The sequence below is a fragment of the Polyodon spathula genome, chromosome 18, assembly GCF_017654505.1.
Source record: "Polyodon spathula isolate WHYD16114869_AA chromosome 18, ASM1765450v1, whole genome shotgun sequence".
Taxonomy (NCBI): Eukaryota; Metazoa; Chordata; class Actinopteri; order Acipenseriformes; family Polyodontidae; genus Polyodon; species Polyodon spathula.
Genome location: NC_054551.1, coordinates 31,167,780 through 31,192,122, shown reverse-complemented (window position 1 = coordinate 31,192,122; position 24,343 = coordinate 31,167,780). Strand labels below are relative to the sequence as shown.

Genomic DNA, 24,343 nt, shown 5'->3' with positions numbered 1-24,343 from the left:
CGGCGCTCGCCAACGTTGTGTTCAATCAACGCAACCGGGAAGAGATTTGTAAATTAACAATAGTTTACGGTTTTAAATGGTATTTCGGAACCGATTTCCGATTCATAATACTGAATTTGATATATTTATATACTGGTTTTATGGTATACGCGCGTGGCTAAATGTAACATCCGATGTGATTACTTTTAATTTTGAAGGTTTTGGGCTTCCAGATCTTCCATAACAAATATATTAGACATTGACGGTGTCTCATTAAAATCTGGTCTTGTGGCCAGACTTTGCTGTTCGGATACATATTGTTAAGGTAGGTGATAAGCCGCATCTATTTTGTCATTGCAGTTTCAGACAATTGTTGCATGCAAAAGTAACCAAAAACGGACGTTTCTTTAAATGTCCACTTGCACCCGAAGAAGAGACTTTCTAGGTCTTGAAAGCTAGTGATTTTTTGTCATAATTAATCTAACAACCACTGTCAAATGTTGAAATCTCGATCAACTAGGCAAAAGTAAAAAATAATCTCTATATAATGTCAGTGTGAAAGACGTTCTACTGCCTTACTGGTTTAACATTACTTAAGCCGAGACTGGTAACTAACTCGCCGAATGATAATAACAATCATAATCCTGTGTGATCCAGAGGTTAACGAAACGGGCTTGTAACCAGCAATTCCCCGGTTCAAATCCCAACTCAACCACTGACTCATTGTGTGACCTCCGTCTGTCGTGCTGAGACGTTGTTAAGTGACTCTGCAGCTGATGCATAGTTCACACAACCTAGTCTCGTATCTTGTAAAGCGCTTTGTGATGGTGGTCCACTATGAAAGGCGCTGTATAAAAACAAATATTCTTATTACAGTGTGTGCACTAGAAGGAGAGAAGGATTATGTATCTGTAAGCTCTAGGAAATTTCAATACGAGAGAACACAAAACAAGGAAAACGCATCTGTTCTATCGAACCCAGGTGTTGATCAAGGACTGAACTGTGCATTTAAATATATAATCTGATTTAATTCCCTGTTTACTGCATCTCCCACTATTTTGGGTGGTGTTTTATTTTTCTGTAACTTAATTACCTAATTGTAATTTCTTACATAAAGTACAGGGCATCACTGCTTGGCAGAGTGTTATAAATGTTCCACAACGAGGAAAAAAACCTGACAGCAAATGTGGTTGCTATCAAGGAACGATTGAAGAGCACAGAACAGCGCCTGCAGAACTTAGGAGAAGAACTCAAGTAAGTTCTCTGTCGTTGTATTTTTTATTTTTTGTAGGCATTTTAAAGTTATGATGTACTATTGATCACCAATAATAATAATAAAAAAAATTAGAACACATAAAACACATTTTAGACGTTATTTTGGTATGGAACGTTTCTACTTTTTTTGTGCAGAGAATAAACAAGTCTTAAAATCTCTTTGAGAGCTTGTAAAATAATTAGTCCCTGAATGTCCAACAGACACTATGTAATGTCATTACTTTTTTAAAATCAGGGACAACTCAAGCGACCATTCAGACTACAGTTCCCTATGTAGTGTTCCTGTTGGATTAACCCTGGAAGACCTGGACCAGCCTAATGAAGCAGAATCTTTATCAAGCAGCGAACACATCACAAGGAGCCGCAGAATGGCTGAACACAAGAGGCCTTCGAACAGTGCTGGAGCCAACACCAGTTCCAGAGTAAGAACCAGCTGTCAGGTGCATTGCCACAATTGCATGACCTTGGAAAATATTTTACAACTGATAGTCTTGATGAACGGTAAATCTCAGACGTAGATGTAATCAGATACCTTTTTAAGCAAATAAATACAACTGTTGTACACTGAACCAGCCCATGTGTCTTGTCCTGTGATTAAATAAGGATGCCCATTCGTGTCCCTTTCACAGACCTTAAATGAGTCACCAAAGACATGCTTACATGGCATGCAGCAGTAGCTAGGCAAGTCCTTCAAGATTGTCTCATGCTACTTTGATTTTAGTCCTTTTCAGGTTTCTCCTCGTCCACCAGGATGATAGACCTGGAAAATGAGAAACTGCGGAAGAAGCTTAGTGTAATCCAGGAGGAGAATTCCTCTCTGATCTCCGAGAATCATCAGCTGCTTACTGACCTGGAGTCAGTGCAGTTTGAACTGACAGATTCTAAATCAAAGGTGTGTATTTTTAGGCAAGAAACAGCCATTTTTATATTTTGAAGTCAGTTTTCCATTTTGGGTGTTAAACTTTCATGTCATAGTTTTTCACTTTCCCTGCAGTTAGGGAAAGCTTGTTTTAGCTCATATCCTGAAATCAGAGACTTTGTTCCGTTGACTTAAAACACAGTTATTAAATATCTTTGAAAATATTCTAATATGCTTCACAATGATCTGTGAAACATTTGTTTGTAACACTAATAAGTACTGTACCTAAGCATTGTGTCCATGGTGAAGGTGGAAGCGTAGCAAAGGCAGCAGTTAAATTTACCTTTTAATTTACATTTTTACAGATTCGGCTGCTGGAATTAACCCTTACATCTAATGTTGTCAGTGTGCCAGAGTTGGAAGATCAGATCATTGGTCTGGAGGCTGAAGTTGAAGCTCAAGAGAATGCACTAAGGCAAGCATCCCCTGTTGCACATTTATTAAAAAGTTCAGTGTAATAACTGTTCTTTGTCATTATGGGGGATTAGGGAATGCATGACTACACCTCCTTCCATCAGTGGACTGGCAGTATCTAAAACTGGGATGGGCATGAAGGCTGATCTCCTCTATGCCCACGGAAGGTGGTTCTATTTGGGGACGCTTGCCATACAGTTGCCCATGTCACATGGATCCATTGAGAATTTTATGGCTTTAAAAACCATTCTTTTTTTCCGTTTCCTTTCCAGAGATGCAGAAGAGAAGCTGGAAGAGAGTCATCAGACTGTGAAGACCATGGAGAGAGCAATGGAGAAGATGAAGGAGGAACTGAGGAGAGTGAAAACTGAACTCTCTGAGAAGGCTAGACTGGGGAAAAGGTATGTGTTTTGGCTTTATTTTTTTGCATCACCTGTCCAGCTACTTTTTATAGAGTTAGGATAAATAAAGACTTGTTTGAGTTTTGATTCTGGAAACCATAGCTCAATACAGACATTTGTTATTTGCTAGTTATGAAATTGATTTTGGTGAATGTGCCATTTATAACTGTTTAATTTTCATGTTCTATAACCAAATATACTCCACACTAGGCGACATCAATAACAGTATGGTATCAGTTAGTTATTGGTCATTCTTAAATGATTGAATTAATGAGTGGACTGTGATTCAGCATGTTTAGAGGAAGTCACCAATCTCCTATAGACAGATGTATTTATTTATTTCTCAGAGCTGAACAACAAAGGAATGAAGCCCTGATTAACGCAGAAAAACTGACTGTAGCTTTTCAACAAAACAAAGACATCTTTTCAGAAAAACTGAAGAAGGTAAGAGCAAGCAGGCCATGATGCACAGCTTGATTTAAATATAAATGTTTTGTAGTTAACCTGGCTTTAATTATGCCTCCAAACTAGAAATATTTGAATACAATGGTTGTTTTTATAACTTGTATTTGTAGTTTGCTAACACTGCTCTGCCTTGGAGTGGAAATGCTTATAAGCTCTAACTACAGCAGCCAGTAATTTAGTTTTATTCTTTGTAAGCTCTCTGAAAATGAAGGAAGACTAAACAGCAGTCTGGCGCAGTGTGAAAGTGAACGACAAGAGCTTCAGAAGAAATGCTTTGCATTTGAGCAGGAAATGGAGGGAATGAGACGCCACATTAGGTATTTTAGCATTTTAATAAACAAGTCCTTGTATATTTACTGTTTATAATTCCATATTCTAATACAAATAAAATGACCGCAGCGAAACGCACAGAACGGGCTATACAAAACATTTGTCATGTGGCATTGTACACATTGTAACAACATGCAGGACTTCTATAATGTGTTTTTTTTTTAAAATGTATTTATTTATTTATTTACTATTCTACCACAGGAAACTAAACGAAGCATCCAGCAAAGATCAAGTAACGTTTAGTAATATGGAGGCTGAAAAGACGGAGCTGTTATCTGCCCTGACTGAATCCAACCAGAAGATTTCTATACTTGAATCAGAGTTGACAGCTAAAAATAGGATTCTAGAAGAAAAGTGCTCCTTGAAGAGGGAAAACCAGGAACTGAGAACTCTCACGAGCCAGCAGAATGAGAGACTGGTTGCGTGCCAGAAGGAAATTGAAGAGACGCAGTCTGAACTGGCCAGCCTGGAGTCCATCTTGTCACAGTTAAATAACAGAGAGGTAGCTGCTGATTTCAAACAAAGGCTGCACGTTGTTAGTATTCTGTAATCATGCAATTAAGTGAAGTCAGTCATTACATACAGTATTCAGTACTTGTGCATAATTATTATATGACAAATATATTTTAATCTGTATTACTTTTTATTTTTAAAGGATATGACTTATACATCTGGTAGCAGATGTAGACTTGTTATGACCAGGCTCATTTTAAAATGTTGATTTGAAAAACCTTTACTGCTTTTCAGTTTCATGTGCTTGAAATGTTTTATAATGTTTGAATGTGATAATCTTTTACAATGTTTTCTTTGTTTTTAAAGGTGGAAGTTGGAACAATAAATACAAAACCCAGCAGTTCAAACCACTCCCTGTCTTCAAGCCTGGGCAACAGCAGTGAACAAACAAAAGCACTGGTTCAGGACCTCCGGTATACTAACAATGTGAACTGTATTGTACCATGACATTGAAAGATGTTTATACAGGATATGTTGCTGAAATTAAACATATTCCAGGATTTAATTATCATTATGGCACTGTCCTCACCTTGCAGGCTTTTAAAAAGTATGAAACAACAAAACAAACAACAACTCTCTTAAAGATAACTGGTTTGGGCATTTTATTCAGTATTTTAAATTGTTAACATAGTTTATTGTTACCTATATCATCGGCTTCTAGTAATAATTTAGAATCAATAAAAAGACTGTTAGAACTCCTGCTTTGTGATATGACCTGTTCTTCCCTTTTTTCTAACCAGGCTACAGCTCTCTGTGAAAGAAGCAGAGATTCAGAAGCTTCAGGCAGAGTCCACCTTCCGAAAGGCAGCTCAGCACCTCCCTCAGACGAGCCAGGGAAGCGCAAGCAGCACTCGGGCAGAGCTGTCGAGTATGAAGCCAGGTGAGTGTGTCACTCATTTCAGAAGGCACAATGTGCATGTCTCTATGTCTGCCTGTCTGTTTGTGTTATGTTGTCTGGGTGTCTTTTACGAATTATTTTATATTTTATGTATATCTTTTACAAAACAGTATTGGAAATGCAGCCAAATTTGCTGCTCTATAGGTTGCCAGTGTCATAAATGCCGGTTGAACTAATTTCCTATGGGACATTAGTGTGGATTGTGCAGCGCAAACACTTTTGGTTTAGTGACAAAGTCCTATATGAACTTTCAAATTAGAGCAGCGTATATGGTACCAGTCACAACAGAAAAATAACAACATACAAATGTGCAAAAAATCACCTACATAGAGCAAGCAAACAAAGATACAACACTGCAAAGTAAAAGCAGCACAGTCGATGCCTGACCAGCATCCTGAATTATGAATGATGACAAAATACATCTACATTTTGCTTCATCTGTATAACCATATCAAATCATGCATCATCGACTATACATCCTTCAGCTGCATCAACACACAAAACCTATTACAGCGTCTTATTTTTTAAGCGGAGAAAAAGTACCAGCAGCTGCAGCCCCTGATCCTTGGTCTTGAGGAGGAAAAGAGGAGACAGGAGAGTCAGATCAGGAAGCTGCAGTCCCAGCTGGTGGAGGCAGAAGCCGAGATCTGCGCCCTGCAGACCCGTATGGATCAGCGCACCAGTCAGTTTCAGGAGATTCAGAACGAGCTGCTAGACAAGGCAGCCGAGGCAAACAAACTGGAGCGAGAGGTCGGTGTAGAGTGACGAGAGCTTGCTGTGCTTTTTATGTTATGTGCTCTTCTGTTTTAGCAGCTTGGCCCAACTCAGTGCAGCTTTAACTCCTATCCTGTGGTATTGCCCCTTCCTAATACTTTCAATGCCTATTCCCCCCAGTAGAGATTAAAAAAGATCTCAATAGCATATAGCAGCATAAACCATTCCAGCTTTTATTGTGAGATTCATTTGTCATACCTGTGCTTAGCTAGACAAACTAGCGAGACAGTTCTAGTACCCTTTGGATACTAGACTGTAGTTTTCTGCCAGTGTGTTGTTCTGCAATAGCAATGCTCTTCCTGTACAATTCACACATCCCTTTGTACGTTTCAGTAGTAAAGGCAAGTTTCTTTATTTTTTTACGTGTTGCTGAAGATGTGAAAGGACATGCACATGCGTCACATGGTCACAGCGACCTACTTTTTATGACCCTGATCCTGTAGCTCTAAACTTGTATTTACTGCTGTGATGGTGTATTTAAGTTACTAACACTTTTGTAAAATGCAGATGAAGAAGAGAAATGCTCAGCTTTCAGCAATGGAGAAGCAACTAGCAGAGAAGTCCAATGCATACTCCACTGCAGTAGCGAGAACTTCTGACCTGGAGCTGGAGCTGATGGTAACTTGTCAAGACTGTTTAAAATTGTCTTATCAGCCATCAGAAATAAGCTAGATTTGTTTTAAAGAAATGAGAAAGAGACATCTACTCATCTTAAGTTATAAACAGATTGCTTTAATGTGTCTTGATTTTAACAAATGCCACTGTTTAAACCATGATCGGTTTTAATAGTTTGTAATGTTACGAAACTTGGTTGCACAAATAAAAACTAAAAAAAGTTAAATAGTTTAAATCTTGAATTTCAGATTGAAGGAAGAAATTTGGCCTTGTAGTTTGTTTTTCCCTTTTAAATCTTTGCCACATTTTCACCATCTAGCCACCTGGTGCCACTGTTTGCTAAGTACAAGTCTAACCAAACTGCAGTTGCAAACTTTGTCTGTATGTTGCAATGTGTGTTTTGCTGCCACTGTGAAAAACAGCCATAAGATTTTATTTAACATTTGTGTACGTAATTGTGGCCACTATTTGGACTATGTAATATCACAGACAAATTCTTTGTCATTTCCTTTCTATTTTCATAGGAAAACAATGACCAAATTCAAAGCTTGAAAAGGACTTTAAAAAAAGAACAGAAGGATGCTCTGTTGGCATGTGAAAATACCCAAAAAATTCACACTGAACAGTGCAAAGAACTGGAGGGCAACATTGAAATGGTAAGCTTTATACATATTTTTAATCAGTAACACTAATAGTAATACACATCTCTATTATTATTATTATTATTATTATTATTATTATTATTATTATTATTATTATTATTATTATGTTCAAAATACTGATTCACAGGATTGGCATGTAAGTAGTTTACAAGCTTATAAAATCTGTTAGTGATCATATACCTTCTCATGAATACCTTAGTAGAGCTGCTTGTGACCCTGTAAATATAATTAAATATAATACGTTTACGCTGCTGCTTGGTTTTTGTTCTCTGAAGACAGGGACATTCTTCACTAAATGTCTCATTTGTTTGCATGGGGTGTTGTCACTAGCTCCAGAGTGACATTGAGCAGAAGCAGCTGAAACTGAAAGAGCAGGCCAGAATGCTGTCCATTCTGCAGCAGGACATCCAGGCCAAGCACCGAAGAGTAGAGTCCCTGGAATCAGCGCTGGCACAGACCCAACAGGTGGGCTGGGCTGGGCTGGGCTGGCAAGGGTTTGGTTGCCAAGACCTGGCATTAATTAATTGGTCCTCTTTTTCGGGGGTGGAGTATGTTGCACACAGTTGCTTTGCATTTGATAGTAAATTAATAACATTTTGTGTAGTGCTGCACTTTCTCCAAAAATCTTTTGTAAGTATTTCAGGATCGAACATTTATCATTTCATCAGTTGCAAAATATTTAGTGAACAATTTGACAGCCAATGGTCTATAAATGTGCAGATTAAAATATGAGCAGTTATAAGTTTTTAGTTGCTTCTCGCTACTTTTTTACTTTAAAATAGAGCCCAGGAGTCAATACATTCTGTAATGTGCAAAATTGCAAGTGGAAAAGAGATGCAGGCATTTTTCATTTGAATTGACTGGATGTATGCATATCACATTTCCCGATAGTCCATAACCTGCTGCCAAAAGTAGAATCATTTTTCCCAGAATTGTGCTTGCAGGGAATACAGGAATGAATAAAATATACCTCTACTGCAATATGACATGCACACATGATAAAGGGATCGAAATGTACCACTTCAGTACACAAACATTTTGTTGCACCAAATGCATTTGTTCAGTTGACAGAGGGATATAGTTTTTGTACATCAGTAATTTAAATAAAATAAATGCCCCCTTCCTGACTCATAAGGGTAGCACATTGTAATACTGACATTTCACATTTCTTCTAGAGAAGCATATTTTAATAGCTGAAATGCTACTTACTGTAATGCATCTTCGTGTAGGGCCTAATACAGAAATGTGTTTAGTTGGAATTCAGACAAAAGTTGCCTCTGTTTGTCATACCCTAGTCGTAAGCTAGATGGCAGCAGTGGACACATGATGCATATCAATACAAAAACTGTAATCCTTTTGATAGTCATTGAATTTATTAAGTTTCTTTTTAATATTTCTAAATATTTTTTATTTAAAAAAATAAGTACAATTATAAGTTTCTCCCAGTAATGTGTACCATTTCAGTTGGCCTATTTGTGTCAGAAAAACATGTCGTAACATACCAGATAATTTAACAAGTTTTTTTTTTTTTTAGGCTGCAACCATGATTAACAAAAGGAGAAATCTTGTAACATGCCAAAGCTTCCCCATTCTCTTGTGTTTAATAACTTTGAAACAGTGTGTTGGAAAATGCTGGGTACAATGGATGGCAACATGACCATGGCTGTTTTGATTTATGTATTGGTAAGAACTTGCTGTGTGTTCACAGGAGCTGGAAGTAAAAACTAAAAGGAATGACGAAGCATTCAAGGATTTCCAGGACCAAGCTGAAGAAGCAGCAGAGAAGGTGTGTTTGATTTAAAAAGTACACCTAAAGGACTGCATGTTTTTCACACTGTTTTAGTATTTCTAGACATGCCAGTACAGTATGTTACAAGATAAATGTGTTGTATGTACAAGAATCAAGCTTCTTTTCTTTTAAAAAGTGACCATGGTGTTTTATCTTTCTGAATCTCTATAGATTAGGTACCTTGAGGCAGCACTGTCAGCTTGCAAAGATGAGTTAAAGTTCTACCTGCAGGAAGTGGAAGACCACAAGGAGCATTTTGAGGTGCAGCTACAGAAAAAGTCTGAAGAGGTGAACCAGCTTCTCATTAACACGTTCTGTACTAGAGGCAGGGTTTAGCACTTGCAAGACCTCGTTTAGTTCAGGACTTGCATGACGTGAAGCCAAAGAAGTCCCACTTGTGTGACACAAGCCTAGAACTAAAGCACACATGTATGCAAGAAAAAGAAACAAAGGCTTGAGAGAAGTCTTGTGATATCGGAGCAGCAGAACTATGCATTTGAATCTGTTTGTTGTTCAAAGTGCCGGCCAGTGGCCCGTGGAGTGCTTGCTTGTTGTTTGAGTGTGTGCGTGTTCTTCAGGTCCATCTCCTGCAGAAAGAGATGAAGTGCAGCATGCTGACCCTGCAGGAGACCAGCGGACAGAACGTGCTCCTGCAGCAGACCCTCCAGCAGCAGCTGCAGATGTTACAGCAGGGGAGCTGCCGGATCGGAGAGCTGGAGGACAGCCAGGCGGAGCTCGAGAGACAGGTACCCACGGGAGTCAACAAGTGAGCTGTGTGGAGCTGCTCAGACCAGCTAGCCAGATTTCTTGGGGCTTAGTTTCATACTACAGTGACTGCAGAAACATGATCTGTTCAACCAGAGTGCAGGGAAACACTTTGGACAATGTATCAAGGTATTAATACTGAAGTGCCCTTTGCACCATTTTTGGTGATAAAACTTGTTACACATCTTGTAACAAGCCATTGGCAAGGTTAGTATAAGGCCTCGAAGGGGCTGATTTCACACACTGACACATTGCCCATTCCAAAGATTTACTTAGGAGTAATTTGCCTAATGGAAAATATTGGACACAATTCTAGCTGCTAATTTTATAACAACAATTTGAATTTACTTTCACAAGAGTGGTGCAAATTTTATTGGCTACATCTCAAGCTTTTGAATTATGTAGACTTCATAAGAACAATCCCATCTAGCTTAAAGAAATCAGTTTAAAGAAATTTGAAAAAACAACGTTCAGTTAGAAAACGTGATTTAGGTGGAGTTGACTGCTGTGGATCTGTTTACTGTGGTTTCAGAGTTTCCAGTTGAATTGGATGCAGTGTTTATCAGCTGTGAGCTATCTTGTGAACCCTCTAGTAAAAACCTGCCAGGGATATGGGCAGTCTTTAATTGGAGTGGAATGGTTTTCCATGTCTACAAGAAAATGTCATGAAACACATGGCATGCCTGTAAAACAAGCCTTTGTACATTACTCTAGTGTGGCCAAACTTGGTTATAGAGATAAGATATTAAGATATATTCAGATGGTATTACCAATAACTCCTTAAATTGCATCCCTTGTTTGATGTACAATTGAGATACAATCAGAAAAAAAGTAGTTACTGCCAGATGTGCACGTGGTGACCTTGCTCCTGGATAATTTGAAGCTGCTCCAGCTGGGAATCTGGGTGCTGTCCTTGGGTGACTTTGTTCAAACCAAAGTCCCTTTTTTTTTTTTTTTTTAAGGATATTGTGCCCCGAGAGCACTGTCCTAAAGTCCTCTAAAGTCACAATCCTTCTTTGGAATTTAGTTTAAAAAAAAAAAAAAAAATGATACAAAACATTCTGCAGAATAAAACCGTTGCAAGTTATTTATTTATTTATTTATTTATTTATATCTTTTTGTGTGATCGATACAAAAGGGTCTCTAACAGTTCTTTTTTTTACAACATTATACGTCTGTTTTGACTGGACATTTCATTTGCCTCTGAATCAAGCTACCCCAATCCCTATATAACAATAGGTAGTTGTAGTACAAAAGGCAGCACTGGTCTTACATCGCTGCCATGTTATTTTGCAATGCTCTTATTCTAAAAGGTGGATTTGATTTTTATTTTATGGCAGGTCTCAAAATTAGAGCAAGAACTTCAGAAGCAGAAGCAGGCCGCGAAGGAAGAGCTGGAGAACACAGAAGAGAAGCTTTGGAAAGTCTGTCAGGAGGCTGAAGATAAAGAAAGGCAAGTGATCTGACTTTCTTCTGGTATGAAGTAAGAGTGTATTATTAATATCAGCTTGTGGGCACAGTGGAGAAAATGACCTGAACAATGTTCAATGCAGTGGGCATTAATGACAATTCTCTGACCAGTAATGCCCTCTCCATTGAGTATTGTTGTAATGTTTTTTGTTTTTTTGTACTGGATTATATTAGGTTGCTAAATGCCATTACAGCAAGAGATTCCAGTAAGATCATGAGCCCTCAATCATGGCTGGCTGAGTGTTAAAATAAGCTTTTAGTGTTTGGTGTTAAAAAGCTGGTGACTGCAAAATCCTATAGAAAAAGAAAGTGATAAATATTTCTCTCTGTAGCTTACTGTTTTTAATACAGAATCTACTATTAATCTAATTATAAAATGGAACCATAAAGATCAATTTTCATATGACAGGTTTCCGTATGTGAGAACCATTTATTTTTGATGTGCTGTTACAATGAATTTAAGCTTTTCGTATCAAAAAGTTGTACTTGTTGCATAGACCTGTGACCTTAATATGGATGCTATATTAGGAGCATGTGACCTTTCGGCTTCTGTTTGTTAAAGATTCTGTGCGTTAGGATGTTTTTTGGGGTTTTTTTGCAAGAAAAAACAACCCTACTGTGTCAGTATTTTTACAGATGTCAACACTGCAGCGTTGAGGTATATGCGGGGTTACACAAACACGGCAAACTAAATTGTACGGAATCCTAAATCTAAGCAAAACGTTCGAAAGAACTTGTGTACTACTTTGTAAAACATAACATGACTTTCAGTTCATGCTGATGTAAAATGTTGTCTTGTGATTAAAGTGCCTTGTGATTGACGATTGACGGATGCAGTTCTGCATTGTGCTTTATAAATATGTTCAGGAATCCTTCTTTTCTGAACATGACTACTGAATACAGCAGTAAATAAATAAAAAAAGCATGTGTAAACACTATGTTATATAAATAGAGTTCATTGTTTTGATAGCATTATGTTTTCCACAGTCCTTCTCCTCTGTGGGTTATTCATATTCCCCACAGCTACGCTATTTTGGAGGAGCTTGTTTGTAGAGAAAACCAGTAACCCAGTTCTAATTAACTGGTTATGGACATTCAATGGCAGAGGTTTGTATCAGAATCAAAGTCTAGGTAATGGAAATTTACACACGTTATATTTGCTGAGAACTGTTCATCTAATTGTGATTTAAAGTTATCTATGGTCAATCTTCACTACCTGTTCTTGAGATTTTTTTTAGGATCAGTCTCGCCTGTTTTACACAATTTCTGGATTTTGTATGTGAACAGTTTGCCTGAATTTGATTAAACTCGCCATAGGCATTTGTTTTTGATCACACCATAACCATAAGCCCTTGTACAAACAATTGGCTCCTTCAGTTGTTTGGCATTTTTATTATAATGCAAAACAATCTAGCATAGTCTCTAAACTACCACAGAGGTAAAATGATATTCTGATTGAAAACAAATGATACACGCAAACAAATATGACACATTTTCTTTTATGGAAACTAATTAGCTTGGGAAAATGCAGGACTATAAATAGAATGGAGGCATACTGAGAAAGGGAAATGGAAAATGCAGATAACATTATCTAAGCTGTTGGGCATTTGGTATCTCTTATTTCCAGAGGAATGCATCATCTGCCAATGCTAATTCTCACAGCTAGAGACACTGCAGAGTTTACAGTGCTGTGGCCTTGCCACTGTAATACAAATATCCTTATATATATATATATAAAAAATAAGAGACCACTGCAAAGTTATCAGTTTCTCTGTTTTTACTATTTATAGGTATGTGTTTGGATAAAATGAACATTTTTGTTTATTTCTATAAACTACTGACAACATTTCTCCCAACTTCCAAATAAAAATATTGTCATTTTAGAGCATTTATCTGCAGAAAATGACAACTGGTCAAAATAACAAAAAAGATGCAGTGTTGTCAGACCTCGAATAATGCAAAGAAAATAAGTTCAGATTCATTTTTAAACAACACAATACTAATGTTTTAACTTAGGAAGAGTTCAGAAATCAATATTTGGTGGAATAACCCTGATTTTCAATCACAGCTTTCATACGTCTTGGCATGCTCTCCACCAGTCTTTCACATTGATGTTGGAGGACTTTATGCCACTCCTGGCGCCAAAATTCAAGCAGCTCGGCTTTGTTTGATGGCTTGTGACCATCCATCTTCCTCTTGATCACATTCCAGAGGTTTTCAATGGGGTTCAGGTCTGGAGATTGGGCTGGCCATGACAGGGTCTTGATCTGGTGGTCCTCCATCCACACCTTGATTGACCTGGCTGTGTGGCATGGAGCATTGTCCTGCTGGAAAAACCAATCCTCAGAGTTGGGGAACATTGTCAGAGCAGAAGGAAGCAAGTTTTCTTCCAGGACAACCTTGTACTTGGCTTGATTCATGCCAAAGCTGCCCGATTCCAGCCTTGCTGAAGCACCCCCAGATCATCACCGATCCTCCACCACATTTCACAGTGGGTGCGAGACACTGTGGCTTGTAGGCCTCTCCAGGTCTCCATCTAATGATTAGACAACCAGGTGTTGGGCAAAGCTGAAAATTGGACTTATCTGGGGGTGCTTCAGCAAGGCTGGAATCAGGCAGATTTGTCTTTGTGAAGGGCGCATGAATCAAGCCAAGTATTTTCGTTGTTCTGGAAGAAAACTTCTTACTTCTGCTCTGACAACGAGACTGTTACCCACACATATACATTATATATATATATATATATATATATATATATATATATATATATAGATATATTATATATATATTATATATATATATCTATACATATAACTGTCAATAGATATATTCTATATATCTAATGGTTTTATTTTGTGTTAATATAAAACTTGTGCATTGAACTTTCTTTGCATAATGTAACCATCAAGACAAACAGCATGAATTATTTATCAAGCAAAACTAAATTACTGTAGAGACTGGACAGCTGTACTCTGTCATGAATAAGATTTTTTTGTACATTTCCCAGTATTTTCTGGGGCCAGGATTAGGAGTGTTACGTTGCTTTAGGCTCTCTGTAGTCATATGACGACTCCGCTCTATAAAATCTGGGTTTGTAAAGGGTATTTCATGCTGTCTATATAAAGAGCTGCTCCTCGTCATCCCTGGCAGTGTGCGTACCTTAGTGGTGTCTAACCTGCTTGTCCCTGTTTTGTTGTTCAGACAGATGAAGATGGAGATGGATGACTGCAGGAACAAGCTGATGGAGGTGGAGAAGGAGCTCCTGAGGCTGAAAAGAGACAACAACACCAAGGCCAGCCAGCTTGACTTACTCGAGTGCACCCTGCGAGAAACACAGGGACAGCTGGACAAGAAGTCTGATCTTGGTACCATAGTGTTGCCTATTACCAGCCTCAGTACTATAATGTTACCTCTTTCCAATCTTGCTACATGAACATTTCATTTTAGCCATCAGTGGTGTGTGGAATTTATCCTGTTTATTAGGCTTTTTTGGGATTGAAGGATTTGCAGAAGCATCATTTGAAATTGGTTATAACTATTTTTTTTTTTTTATTTTTTTTTTTTGAGAAGTATTTATTTTTTCGAAAATAATCAGTAGTAAAAAGGAAGATAGCTTGAAGTTAACAGCAGTGTAGCAAGTAGGTTTGTATTTTTTCGCTAGATATATTTGCTTCATTTAAAAAAAATAAAACAATGGGTTAGTTTAGTGGTTATTTTATAATTTATGAGGAAGAAAAGGGAAGCCAGTTCTGGGGTTGGCGTGAGTTCCAGTACGCTGTGTTTCCCAGGCTGTGCTGCCTTGGGATCTGTAGGAAAAGAAAGCAACTTCAACTGTGAAACATCTGCTTGCACTTAAAAAACAGGCACCTTTTTACATGTCCTTTTTGAATCCAAGGTACAAAACTAACAGATAAACACACAGGCACAGATACTGCACTTAAGCAAACTTTCTGCTTTAGCAGAAACCTGAACCCCTCTTCAGACTTCAGGGTGCTATGGCTTGCATGCTGTACTGTAATGCAGATACTGTGAATTGAAGAACCTTTGTTCACCATGCAGTGGTAGACCTGGAGGAGAAGCTTCATCGCAGCGAGGCTGACCGGCATAACTCCCTGCAGAGGACCCAGCTGCTGGAGGACCAGCTGATGAAGGTGCAGGGGGAGCTGGTGGACACCACGGGGCAGCTCCAGGAGCTGAGCAGTGTGCTGCAGAAGACCCAGCTCTCCGCTGGGGAGAAGGAAGCAGTCATTGAGAAGCTCGCCGCAGAGCTTAGGTGAGTCTGAGCCCCGTTCAAGACCTCCAGCACTGAACAACTGCACACACAATATCAAGACTTGACCTGACTGTCTTTTTTATTATCTCCTGCTGTCCTCTCTGCACAGAGCTGTATTTTCTGAGTTCTGTAACCTGCGGAAACAATTTAAGTGTTAAAAGAAAATGTGGAAGCGTATAAGTAAAGAAAATGTGATTTCTGATCATTAAACAAGTAATGTTGTGTTAAGCACAGTGGAATATAGGACCGATTGGATCCCCGAGACAACTTCAGCCAAAAATTGATTTTCTGCCATTAAACTGGAATTGTCTGTTTGTCCTATGCTTTATAAAATGTAAAACATTTCCATATTCTAGTTCAAAAGAGTATTTATGAATTGTTTAGTTGATACATATTATAAATATACCTTGGAATGTACAGTACATCCATATTTTAAATGCAGAACCTAGATAGCACAAGATATAACGGAAGTCAGCTTTCTTCAGAAAGCATGTGAGTGGAGTGGGGGGGAGTTTGATTTTTTAGTACAGCTTCAAGGCACATCCTTAAAAAAAAAAACAAGGTTGTGACCTAGATTTTGCAGAGTGCTATTGCTGGAAATATTTAGAACATGTAAAGTGATAGAATAAGGACAAGGACATTTCTTTCAATATAAAAATGACAACCAGCTCCAAATTTGAAATAATTGAAGTTTATCTACCCGGATATATAACCGGTATCCGTGAAAAGGCCATTTCATCTGGCCTGTAAAAGCCATTACACAAATAACCCAATACTGTGCACTTCTTGTTTAAAGACTTGTTTACAAGTGTATCTGCTTTAGAATTGATCAAATCATGCTTTCCAGAAGGGTTTGAGCATTTTGAAAAACACTTCAGATAAGAGCTATTTTTAAGCTCCCTGTTTTTTACTGGCACTAAGCAAGCTATTTGAGTCGTACTCTTGCCAATGATTGTCACCGTAATGTTTTTAGTTTCATCCTGAAGGAACGTTACTTCCATACCATGCTGCTTTGGATTGTAAGAAAGGGAGATTATTGGACTGAGCTCTGACATATTTATTTATTCTAACAAAGACTCTGAAAGCAGTAGTTGGCCAAATAATGGAGGAATAAGTCTCCATCATTTTGTAGAAGGGACCTGACGTTCTGCAGTTAGCAGTGCCTCCACTTCTTAAACTGCTTATTTCTATTAAACCGTTAGATACCAGATACCATTTTCATATTTTCAGTGTTGCAGAAAATATAACTGTACCGTTCACCTTTGACCTGTGACCTAGAATGGCTGCATATTGTTTTCGTGAAAACACTTAACTTAGCTTTGAGGTACTGGTTTTATTCTCCATGGTGTTCTTTTAATTGTCTCAAGCCTAAAATTCTAGGTGATGCAAAACTTTTGGCCATAGTTGAATGTAAAAACAGAAAAGGCTGACTCTCGCTAAGTGCCAGTTAAGATTCTTTCAGATGGCCCATAATAGATCAGACTTTTCTGTGCATCTTGCTTATTTGCGTGTGACTTGTGATTAGAATTAGCATTTTTTTACTATCACAACAGTTACGAGTGAAGCCTCGGACTTGTTTTTATCTTGTAAACTTATTTAGAGCTCAGGGATGTCTCAAAATAGTCTGTTTATCTGTTCTGACAAATGCTTTGTGCATGGCTTTCCATTTAGTTCAATGTCGACCTGTTTGTGAGGGTGTATATGAAAGAGGTCAAAGTTGAAACAAGCTGTTGATTGTCATTCTCGATTCCTGCAGGGAGTGTAAGGGTGAATTGGAAGACAGAAACAACGAGCTTCTAGACATGGATCAGGCTCTGAAGGAGAGACAGTGGGAACTCAAACAGAGAGCTGGCCAGGTAAAGCAGCTATTTAACCTGTACACGGCTGCTGGAGCACCTGCTTATTCACATTGCCATCTGATGCTTTGTACATTATTTGAATAGACTGTTGTACAGGTGTGTGGACAGGAAGCTAATGCTTCTATACTAACTGTACTTCAATCCTGTCATTTATAAACACGTTCACATTTCAGATTACAAAGCTGGACGTGACAGTGCGTGAACGCAAAAACGAAATGGAGCAGAAAGTCATTGGATTAGAGGCTGAAGTTAAAGAGGGCCACAGACTGGTAAGAGTGCCTTTCACATTTCACATTCAGCTTTTTGACAGACTCTCCAGTTATTGTGTAAAGACACGTCCAGTTCTTTACATTGCAGATGTCATCCCTTTGGATTCCATGTTTGAATCTCTAGCCTGTATCTGCCTCCCCACCCTCTCTTACATTAGATTTAATTTTTTTATGTATTTTTTTTTCCCCCCCTAGAAGATGTTCCGTTTTGAAAGTTTTTTTTATTTTGCATTTTCACTTAAGAAGCCAGTGTTGCCAAATAAATAATTACAGGAAACTTTTTTTTAGTGACTGTAAGAAAGCTCCTTTATTTTGCTTTCTCCGGAAGAGATCTGACAGGCTCCACAAGTAAGCAAGTAGCAATTGTAAAAAGGTAGATTTTTTCTGGTTAACAGATAAGGCCCCGTTCTGGGGGGGGGGTTGGGGGGGGAGTGAAAAGGTAAAATGGTACCATGTGTAACATTTTGTCCACTTAAATTGCTCATACATCAGTACTAAAATCAGTTTCATTGTTGTTCAGCTGTTTAAACGCAGTCAGTTGTGAGAAATGTATAAGGACTCTCCTAGGTACACCATGAAAATATATCTGCTGGAGACAAAAGTCTGCAGTGGTACACTGACAGTTAACTAACGTTGTGTAATTTGGTCTGTTTAGTCTCATAAACTGACTCTTCGACAGACCCTCCTTCCTAACCAGTTACCGTCCTCTCTTTACAGATTGAGAGCTTAGAGAAGAGGCTACAGTTCGCAAAGGAGCAACTCCAGGAGAAACACAGGTTTGAAAAGGTAGGAAATAGCAGGACAGGAAATGGCGGATGTTATAACGTAGTCCTTGTGTTGTTTTTGTTTTTATGTGTAGTAAAGATAGGTGCTGAAGAGAGCTGAACTTTCCCCAGGTTTGTGTGTTTTGTCCAGGCTCACTGTGTGGTGGCTGGTTTGTGTGTTTTGTCCAGGCTCACTGTGTGTTGGAGGTGTGTGTGTTTTGTCCAGGCTCACTGTGTGTTGGAGGTGTGTGTGTTTTGTCCAGGCTCACTGTGTGTTGGAGGTGTGTGTGTTTTGTCCAGGCTCACTGTGTGGTGGCTGGTTTGTGTGTTTTGTCCAGGCTTACTGTGTGGTGGCTGGTTTGCCTTGCAGGACTCTCTGGAGCTGACCAGGGAGCAGCTTCAGCGCACCCAGCTGGAGCTACAGGAGGCTCGCCGGCAGGGGAGCCAGCTCGTTCAGGAGCTGGACAAGACCAACCAGGAAAAGGTAGTCGACACTGCCACCACAGAACTAGATACTGATTCCAGCAAGTTACATATTGTTAACCTCCAAAAATATATACATTCAGCGATGAAAGTAATAAAGTTAAATAATTCTAATAAACCACTTTTGACACATGTTGGCCTCCCAGAAGTTTAATTTTCAAATTGCAAGCCGAGAAGGTTATCTGTTTGTACTGTGCTCCTCAATTAGCAGTCGTTAGCAATACACATGTTTTGACAATATTTAAGTCCGCACCTAAGGGGTGTTGTAAAACATTGTGTCGTTGGGCGTTCCCCTTCACTGGTATTGTCTGCTGGGTACTTATGACAAACAATTAGCAGAAGAGCTGGGAGCAGCACAAGTCAGGGCCAGTCGGATAGAAGCCAGAATGTAGGTGAAGCTAAACGGGGTGTTGGAGGAGTTGGCGCAGATAGACCAGTCCAATAAGCATGAGGTAAACGTGCAGTGAGAACTCCCGTGCAATCCCTGTACTCCCCCCTCGCCATGCTTTCTTACCCTTACGTTTATACTCAGTCCTGTTCTGTCCTCGGATCAGCTGAGCTAATGAAGGCTACGGTATTTGACCATTTGTTAAATTTTCCTTGTCAGATGAAAAATCCCCATTTCTATTCATCGTCTGAAAACCACTTGTTTGAGCATGGTATCCAGCTGCATTACCCAAGTTTCAGAAATGCTGGTCAATTTTTGAATGGCTTTATTTTGATTTGAATTGTTTTTGATGAGGTTTGGTGGAAAGTCTATGTTGATCTCATAATTTGAATGAGTTACCAATGAACTAGAGTATTCTTTCTAATCCACTTGATTGTCCTACCTAAGCTTCTGCTACTAACTGTGTGTACAGGTTGGTCTGCTCGATGAGATACAAGAACTTATCAAGACCCATCTCCAAGAGAAAAACAAATTTGAACTGGTATGTGTTTTTCTTTTCTCTGTTATGTTTATGCAGCATACCCATACATTTATGAAAGCGTCATTGCTACAGTTTAGAAAAAAACATCACCACTTGCTACCCATAATAACAACATCATTAAGTATGCTTTACTCTGTTTATTGCATGGAATTAAAAGTTACCTGAATATTTTCAGTCGGTTAATTGAATTTGATCAGTAGAGTAGCCGAAACCAGCTAAAAGATGTCTTGAGGCAGAGAATGAACACCTGGTGCACTCTGTGTTTGCTGCCCTGCCTTGTAGGAAGCTCTGGAGCTGGGGAAGCAGGTCAGGCTGGCCCGGGAGCAGCTGCAGCATACCCACCTGAAGCTCCACGAGGCTGGCAGGCAAGGGGAACGGCTTGCCCAAGAGCTCGACGAGACCATCCAGCTCTCCCAGGAGAAGGTAGCCTGGATCCGACTAAGATGATCCCGTCATACATGTAGCTACCTGTTTGTTTGTATCATCGCTTTCAATCTATTTCAGGTAGTGTGAGTAGCAGAAGTAGTGACCCTTTTAAAAAGTAGTTTTTAGGTAGGTAGATAAACTGAGAAGCTAGATTGAAAACATTAATGCAGTTTTTTGAATTAGTCAAACAAAAGGGAGTAAAATTCATTTTGTGAGGTTGTGTGTGTTATATATATATATATATATATATAAGGGATATATATATATATATATATATATATATATATATATATATATATATATATATATTTAGATTATATACTTTTCTAATAAATATATTAAAATGAATCAAACACCAACCTATAGTAACACTTTTCATCTGTTTATACGTGTATTTTAAATAGCTCTATGAAACAGCCCTTCACATTTATCTTCTGAGATTTTTGCTGCTGCTGTAATTGGGCGTTTCCATTAACTTTTTTTTATTTCTTTGCTTTAGGAGGCCAATACAATACGATTAGCAGAAGAGCTGGGAGCTGCACAAGCCCGGTCCAGTCAGGTAGAAGTAAAAATGCAGGCGAAGATTAAGGCACTGCAGGAGGAGATGGAGCAATCACGAGAGGCCCACAGGAAGGAGGTAAAATTGCTTTTATGTGGTAAAACTTGTATGTTAATTCCCCTTGCCATGGGAACGGAGGTAGTTTGGGTACATTGTGATCAAGCAGCTTGGATCCAGGAGATCCTGTATTCAAATCTTTGTTCAGCCCAGTTTGGACCTCAGGCAAATCACTTGACCTTCCTGAGCTGCTGTTAGGGGAAAAAAAGACCCTCTTATTTGACAAATTATTGTCAACTAGTGTGACCTAAAGAGATCTGTGTTTACCCTTATTAGCCTCTAGTTGCAAGAAAAAAGATCCCATTTACAAACTCTGCTGCCTTCAACCAACCACTTCAGAATGTGAAAACCTACAATTTACCAATATCGTGGTTTTATTTTATTTTATTTTATTTATTTATTTTTTAAATTACAAACTCAGTTTCTGGCATGACTGTGTTTATATTTACTCATGAATCGTGATTTCTTTGGAGAACCCAACAAGCGAACCTGAAACTGACCATGCAGACAGCATTCTGAGCACTCAGAGCTCTCATTGCATGAGCAGTGCAAACAAGCAATGCATCTGAAAACATACACTGAATGAAATCAAGAACAAAGAGAAAGCTGCAGTTTGTTTCTTTCTTCCAGTGCTGCTACAGTAGTTGGGTTATGGTTTCCATATTAAAAGTTTTGCGGAAGGGAGTGCAATTAGAGTGCAACAAATGTGTTCATTTAAAAAAAAAAAAATTGCCCAGGAAAGTATGCATCATCTCATTTAGCAGTATGGTCTGAAAGTATAGCTGACAAATAGTGTTTGAAACTGGGTTTTTGTTGTTGTTTTGTTATATTACAAACAATTCTGTTCTTTCAGCTCCTAGGGCTACAGGAAAGCCAAGGCAAGTTGCTGATGTCCACTGGTACACTCTCCAGCAGTCTGAAAAGCACTCAGGATAACCTGAATGAGCGGCTGCATGAGATTAAGAGGGAACTGGAAGAGGCTGAGAGCAACATTCTCAATCTACAGGCAGAACTGCACATCCGAGACGGGGTGATCCAGGCTGCAAATGAAGCTCTGGTTATTAAGGTGGGTTTGCAGTGATGTAAACATTTCCATTATAGTGCAAGAGGTAGCTTGCACTACTAGATATATACATTTTGCATTACTTTTTAAATGCACTTTTTAAAATAAACCCTTTTTACTTTTTTGGGGGGATTAGTAATAAGCACATGTCACTTGTGACTGTTTTACTTGTATATATCCCATTAGAAACCAAGATGACAAACTAGGACTATACAGTGATTCATTTGCTGTGACATGCTGCTTTTCTGAAATCGGTCCAATAAATAGTAAATAAAAAATGATCAGCCCAGCAACATCACAGGACAATCTCAGAACTGTCTGCAAACTACTTTCTGAAATACATTGCTTAGTAAAATATTAATTTTCTAGTTTACACCCAACTGCATGAATGTGATTTATTTATTTATTGTTTTATGTTCCAGGAATCAGAAGTAGCAAGATTACAAGCTAAAATCTCCAGTTATGAAAGGACAGTAGGACTGCAGAACACTTCCAGTCTTTCAATGCTGCCTTTTCTGGGGCAGTCTAATGCACATGTCAATGAATCACTAACGCAAGCCCAGTCAAGCTTTAGGGACCTCCGTCAATCCAGAATTGCGTCCGATGCCAATCCTCATTGTTCAGACACAGATTCCCTGGACCTTCCAAGGAGTATAGCGGACAGCCTTGAAGACTCAATGATGCCACTCATGAAATCTAACAAAGGATTGCAGGGCAGCATTGAAAATGATGGAACATGCATTCTGGATGAATCCTCTTTTAATCCTCTGACTTACACAGTGGCTGATGAGACTCTGACAGACTCTGATGTGTCTGATAGCGATAAGCCTGACCTGGACACTTTAAGTGGCATGCCAAAGTTTGTCAACAATGAGATGACTGAGACAGCCTCGTTTCACAGGTCAGCAGGTTTGCCGGGGCAGAAGCAGATCAATGATCACCAGGTACTGCAGGTAAATGTAGTGTTTCCAGTATTAAATACTACCGCCGTCAAGCACAAATAGCAAAACCAAGCATTGTCTGACAGATACGCAATTTTGTGTTGCTCATTTAAATTTTAAATACCTTTAAGCAAATTGCAATAAAGCTTGACTTTCAATTGAGGTTGTTTGCTCGTCAGTATGAGAAGTTATAAAGTGTCCATATTGAATACTTAAGATAGATTTTCAATATGAAATATTACGCTGTATAAAGAATGTGGCGGTGCAGTGTTTTAAAAAAAACATTTTTATAGTACTGAAGTAAATATAAGTAAAATCTGATAAAGGTGCTAAAAGTGACCATATGGATCTGTTTGTACGTCTAAATACTTGTTTTCAGAAGAAGAAAAGAGCATCTGCAGATAAATCTAAGAGAAATTCTCTTTCATAGGAATTGTCATAAAAGTAGCCATACAGGTATGAAGCATTATTTTAATCCAGTTTGTAAACTAATAAAACATGATTCTGGTGATAACGCATATGAAAAAAAATAGAAAAAAAAAACTTTCATATGAGAAATACTCTTGCCATAATTTAAAACTAAATCAATACTTGGGTACAGTATGTTGTCCACCTACCTCTTAATGCAGTTGTTCAATTGAGATGTAGTCTTCAGCAATTTGGTTCATAATACTTGGTCTTTGCATGCAATTGTTTTGATGTGTGTGTGAGTGGGCAGTATTTGCTCTTTTGTTTTTTGTAAAGGCAGCACTACACGAATATGTTCTCTGTAACAATGGGAGTGTTGTGCTGCACTGTATTCTGCACATATTTGGTGTTTGATAAATCCTTTGTGTTTGTTGTTACAGCACTGGTGACGAAGACAGTGGTGCGAAAGCCATTGAGACGATAATGTTTACAAAATGGAGGAGCCGCCTTGCATCGCCTTCAGGGAGGCTTAGCAGAACGAGAAGAGCGCTGTGTAGAACAAGAAATAAACCAGAGGCTGCTGCGTTCATAACTGAATACTTTTTAATTGATTCTGTATTTCTGATTGATTTATTTATTAGCTGTCAAATAGTAATCATTTTTTAATTTAAATAAATTGCAATAAAGAGCAATCATTTAACAAAATAAAAATAGTGTTAAACTCTTCAGAACAGAACAATACGTTAACTTCTCCTTTTGCACTGGCTTTTGATTATCAATATGGCCCCAAGTGTTTAACAGTGGCTGTGTGTCGTCATTCTGAAACTGGGTAGTTCATTACGTTTACTATCTGAAAGGCAGCGTATTCTGTTATGTATAGTACAATGTGTTAATTACTTTTAATACATCAGCTTTAATACATCATATATTATTGAAATTCTCCTTCCACATGTCCTGTGCTCATACCAAGTGTACACATTCACATGTTTTTTTCTTAGTTGAGTGAATAAAATTACAATTTAAAAAAAATAAAAAAAATTGCC

At 38.5% G+C, this 24,343-nt stretch overlaps 1 protein-coding gene across 2 annotated transcripts; it reads left to right on the top strand.

Moving 5' to 3' along the window:
- The first annotated feature begins 10 nt into the window (after nt 1-10).
- On the top strand, nt 11-24,343 carry ccdc18 (coiled-coil domain containing 18). 2 transcript variants are annotated; one of them, XM_041277085.1, is made up of 31 exons: nt 11-304; nt 1,097-1,233; nt 1,490-1,676; nt 1,976-2,146; nt 2,479-2,588; nt 2,860-2,988; nt 3,336-3,432; nt 3,649-3,770; nt 3,985-4,285; nt 4,603-4,709; nt 5,037-5,176; nt 5,724-5,944; nt 6,476-6,586; nt 7,108-7,239; nt 7,576-7,710; nt 8,954-9,031; nt 9,206-9,322; nt 9,613-9,780; nt 11,140-11,252; nt 14,471-14,634; nt 15,329-15,542; nt 17,299-17,398; nt 17,575-17,670; nt 18,388-18,456; nt 18,805-18,918; nt 19,778-19,846; nt 20,129-20,269; nt 20,772-20,909; nt 21,742-21,954; nt 22,374-22,895; nt 23,741-24,343. In XM_041277085.1, the coding sequence occupies exons 2-31, from the start codon at nt 1,130-1,132 to the stop codon at nt 23,747-23,749; spliced, it is 4,392 nt and encodes a 1,463-aa protein (XP_041133019.1). In that variant the 5' UTR covers nt 11-304; nt 1,097-1,129; the 3' UTR covers nt 23,750-24,343. The 2 variants fall into 2 exon arrangements, with proteins under 2 accessions (XP_041133019.1, XP_041133018.1); XM_041277084.1 differs by having other exon boundaries at nt 22,374-22,904.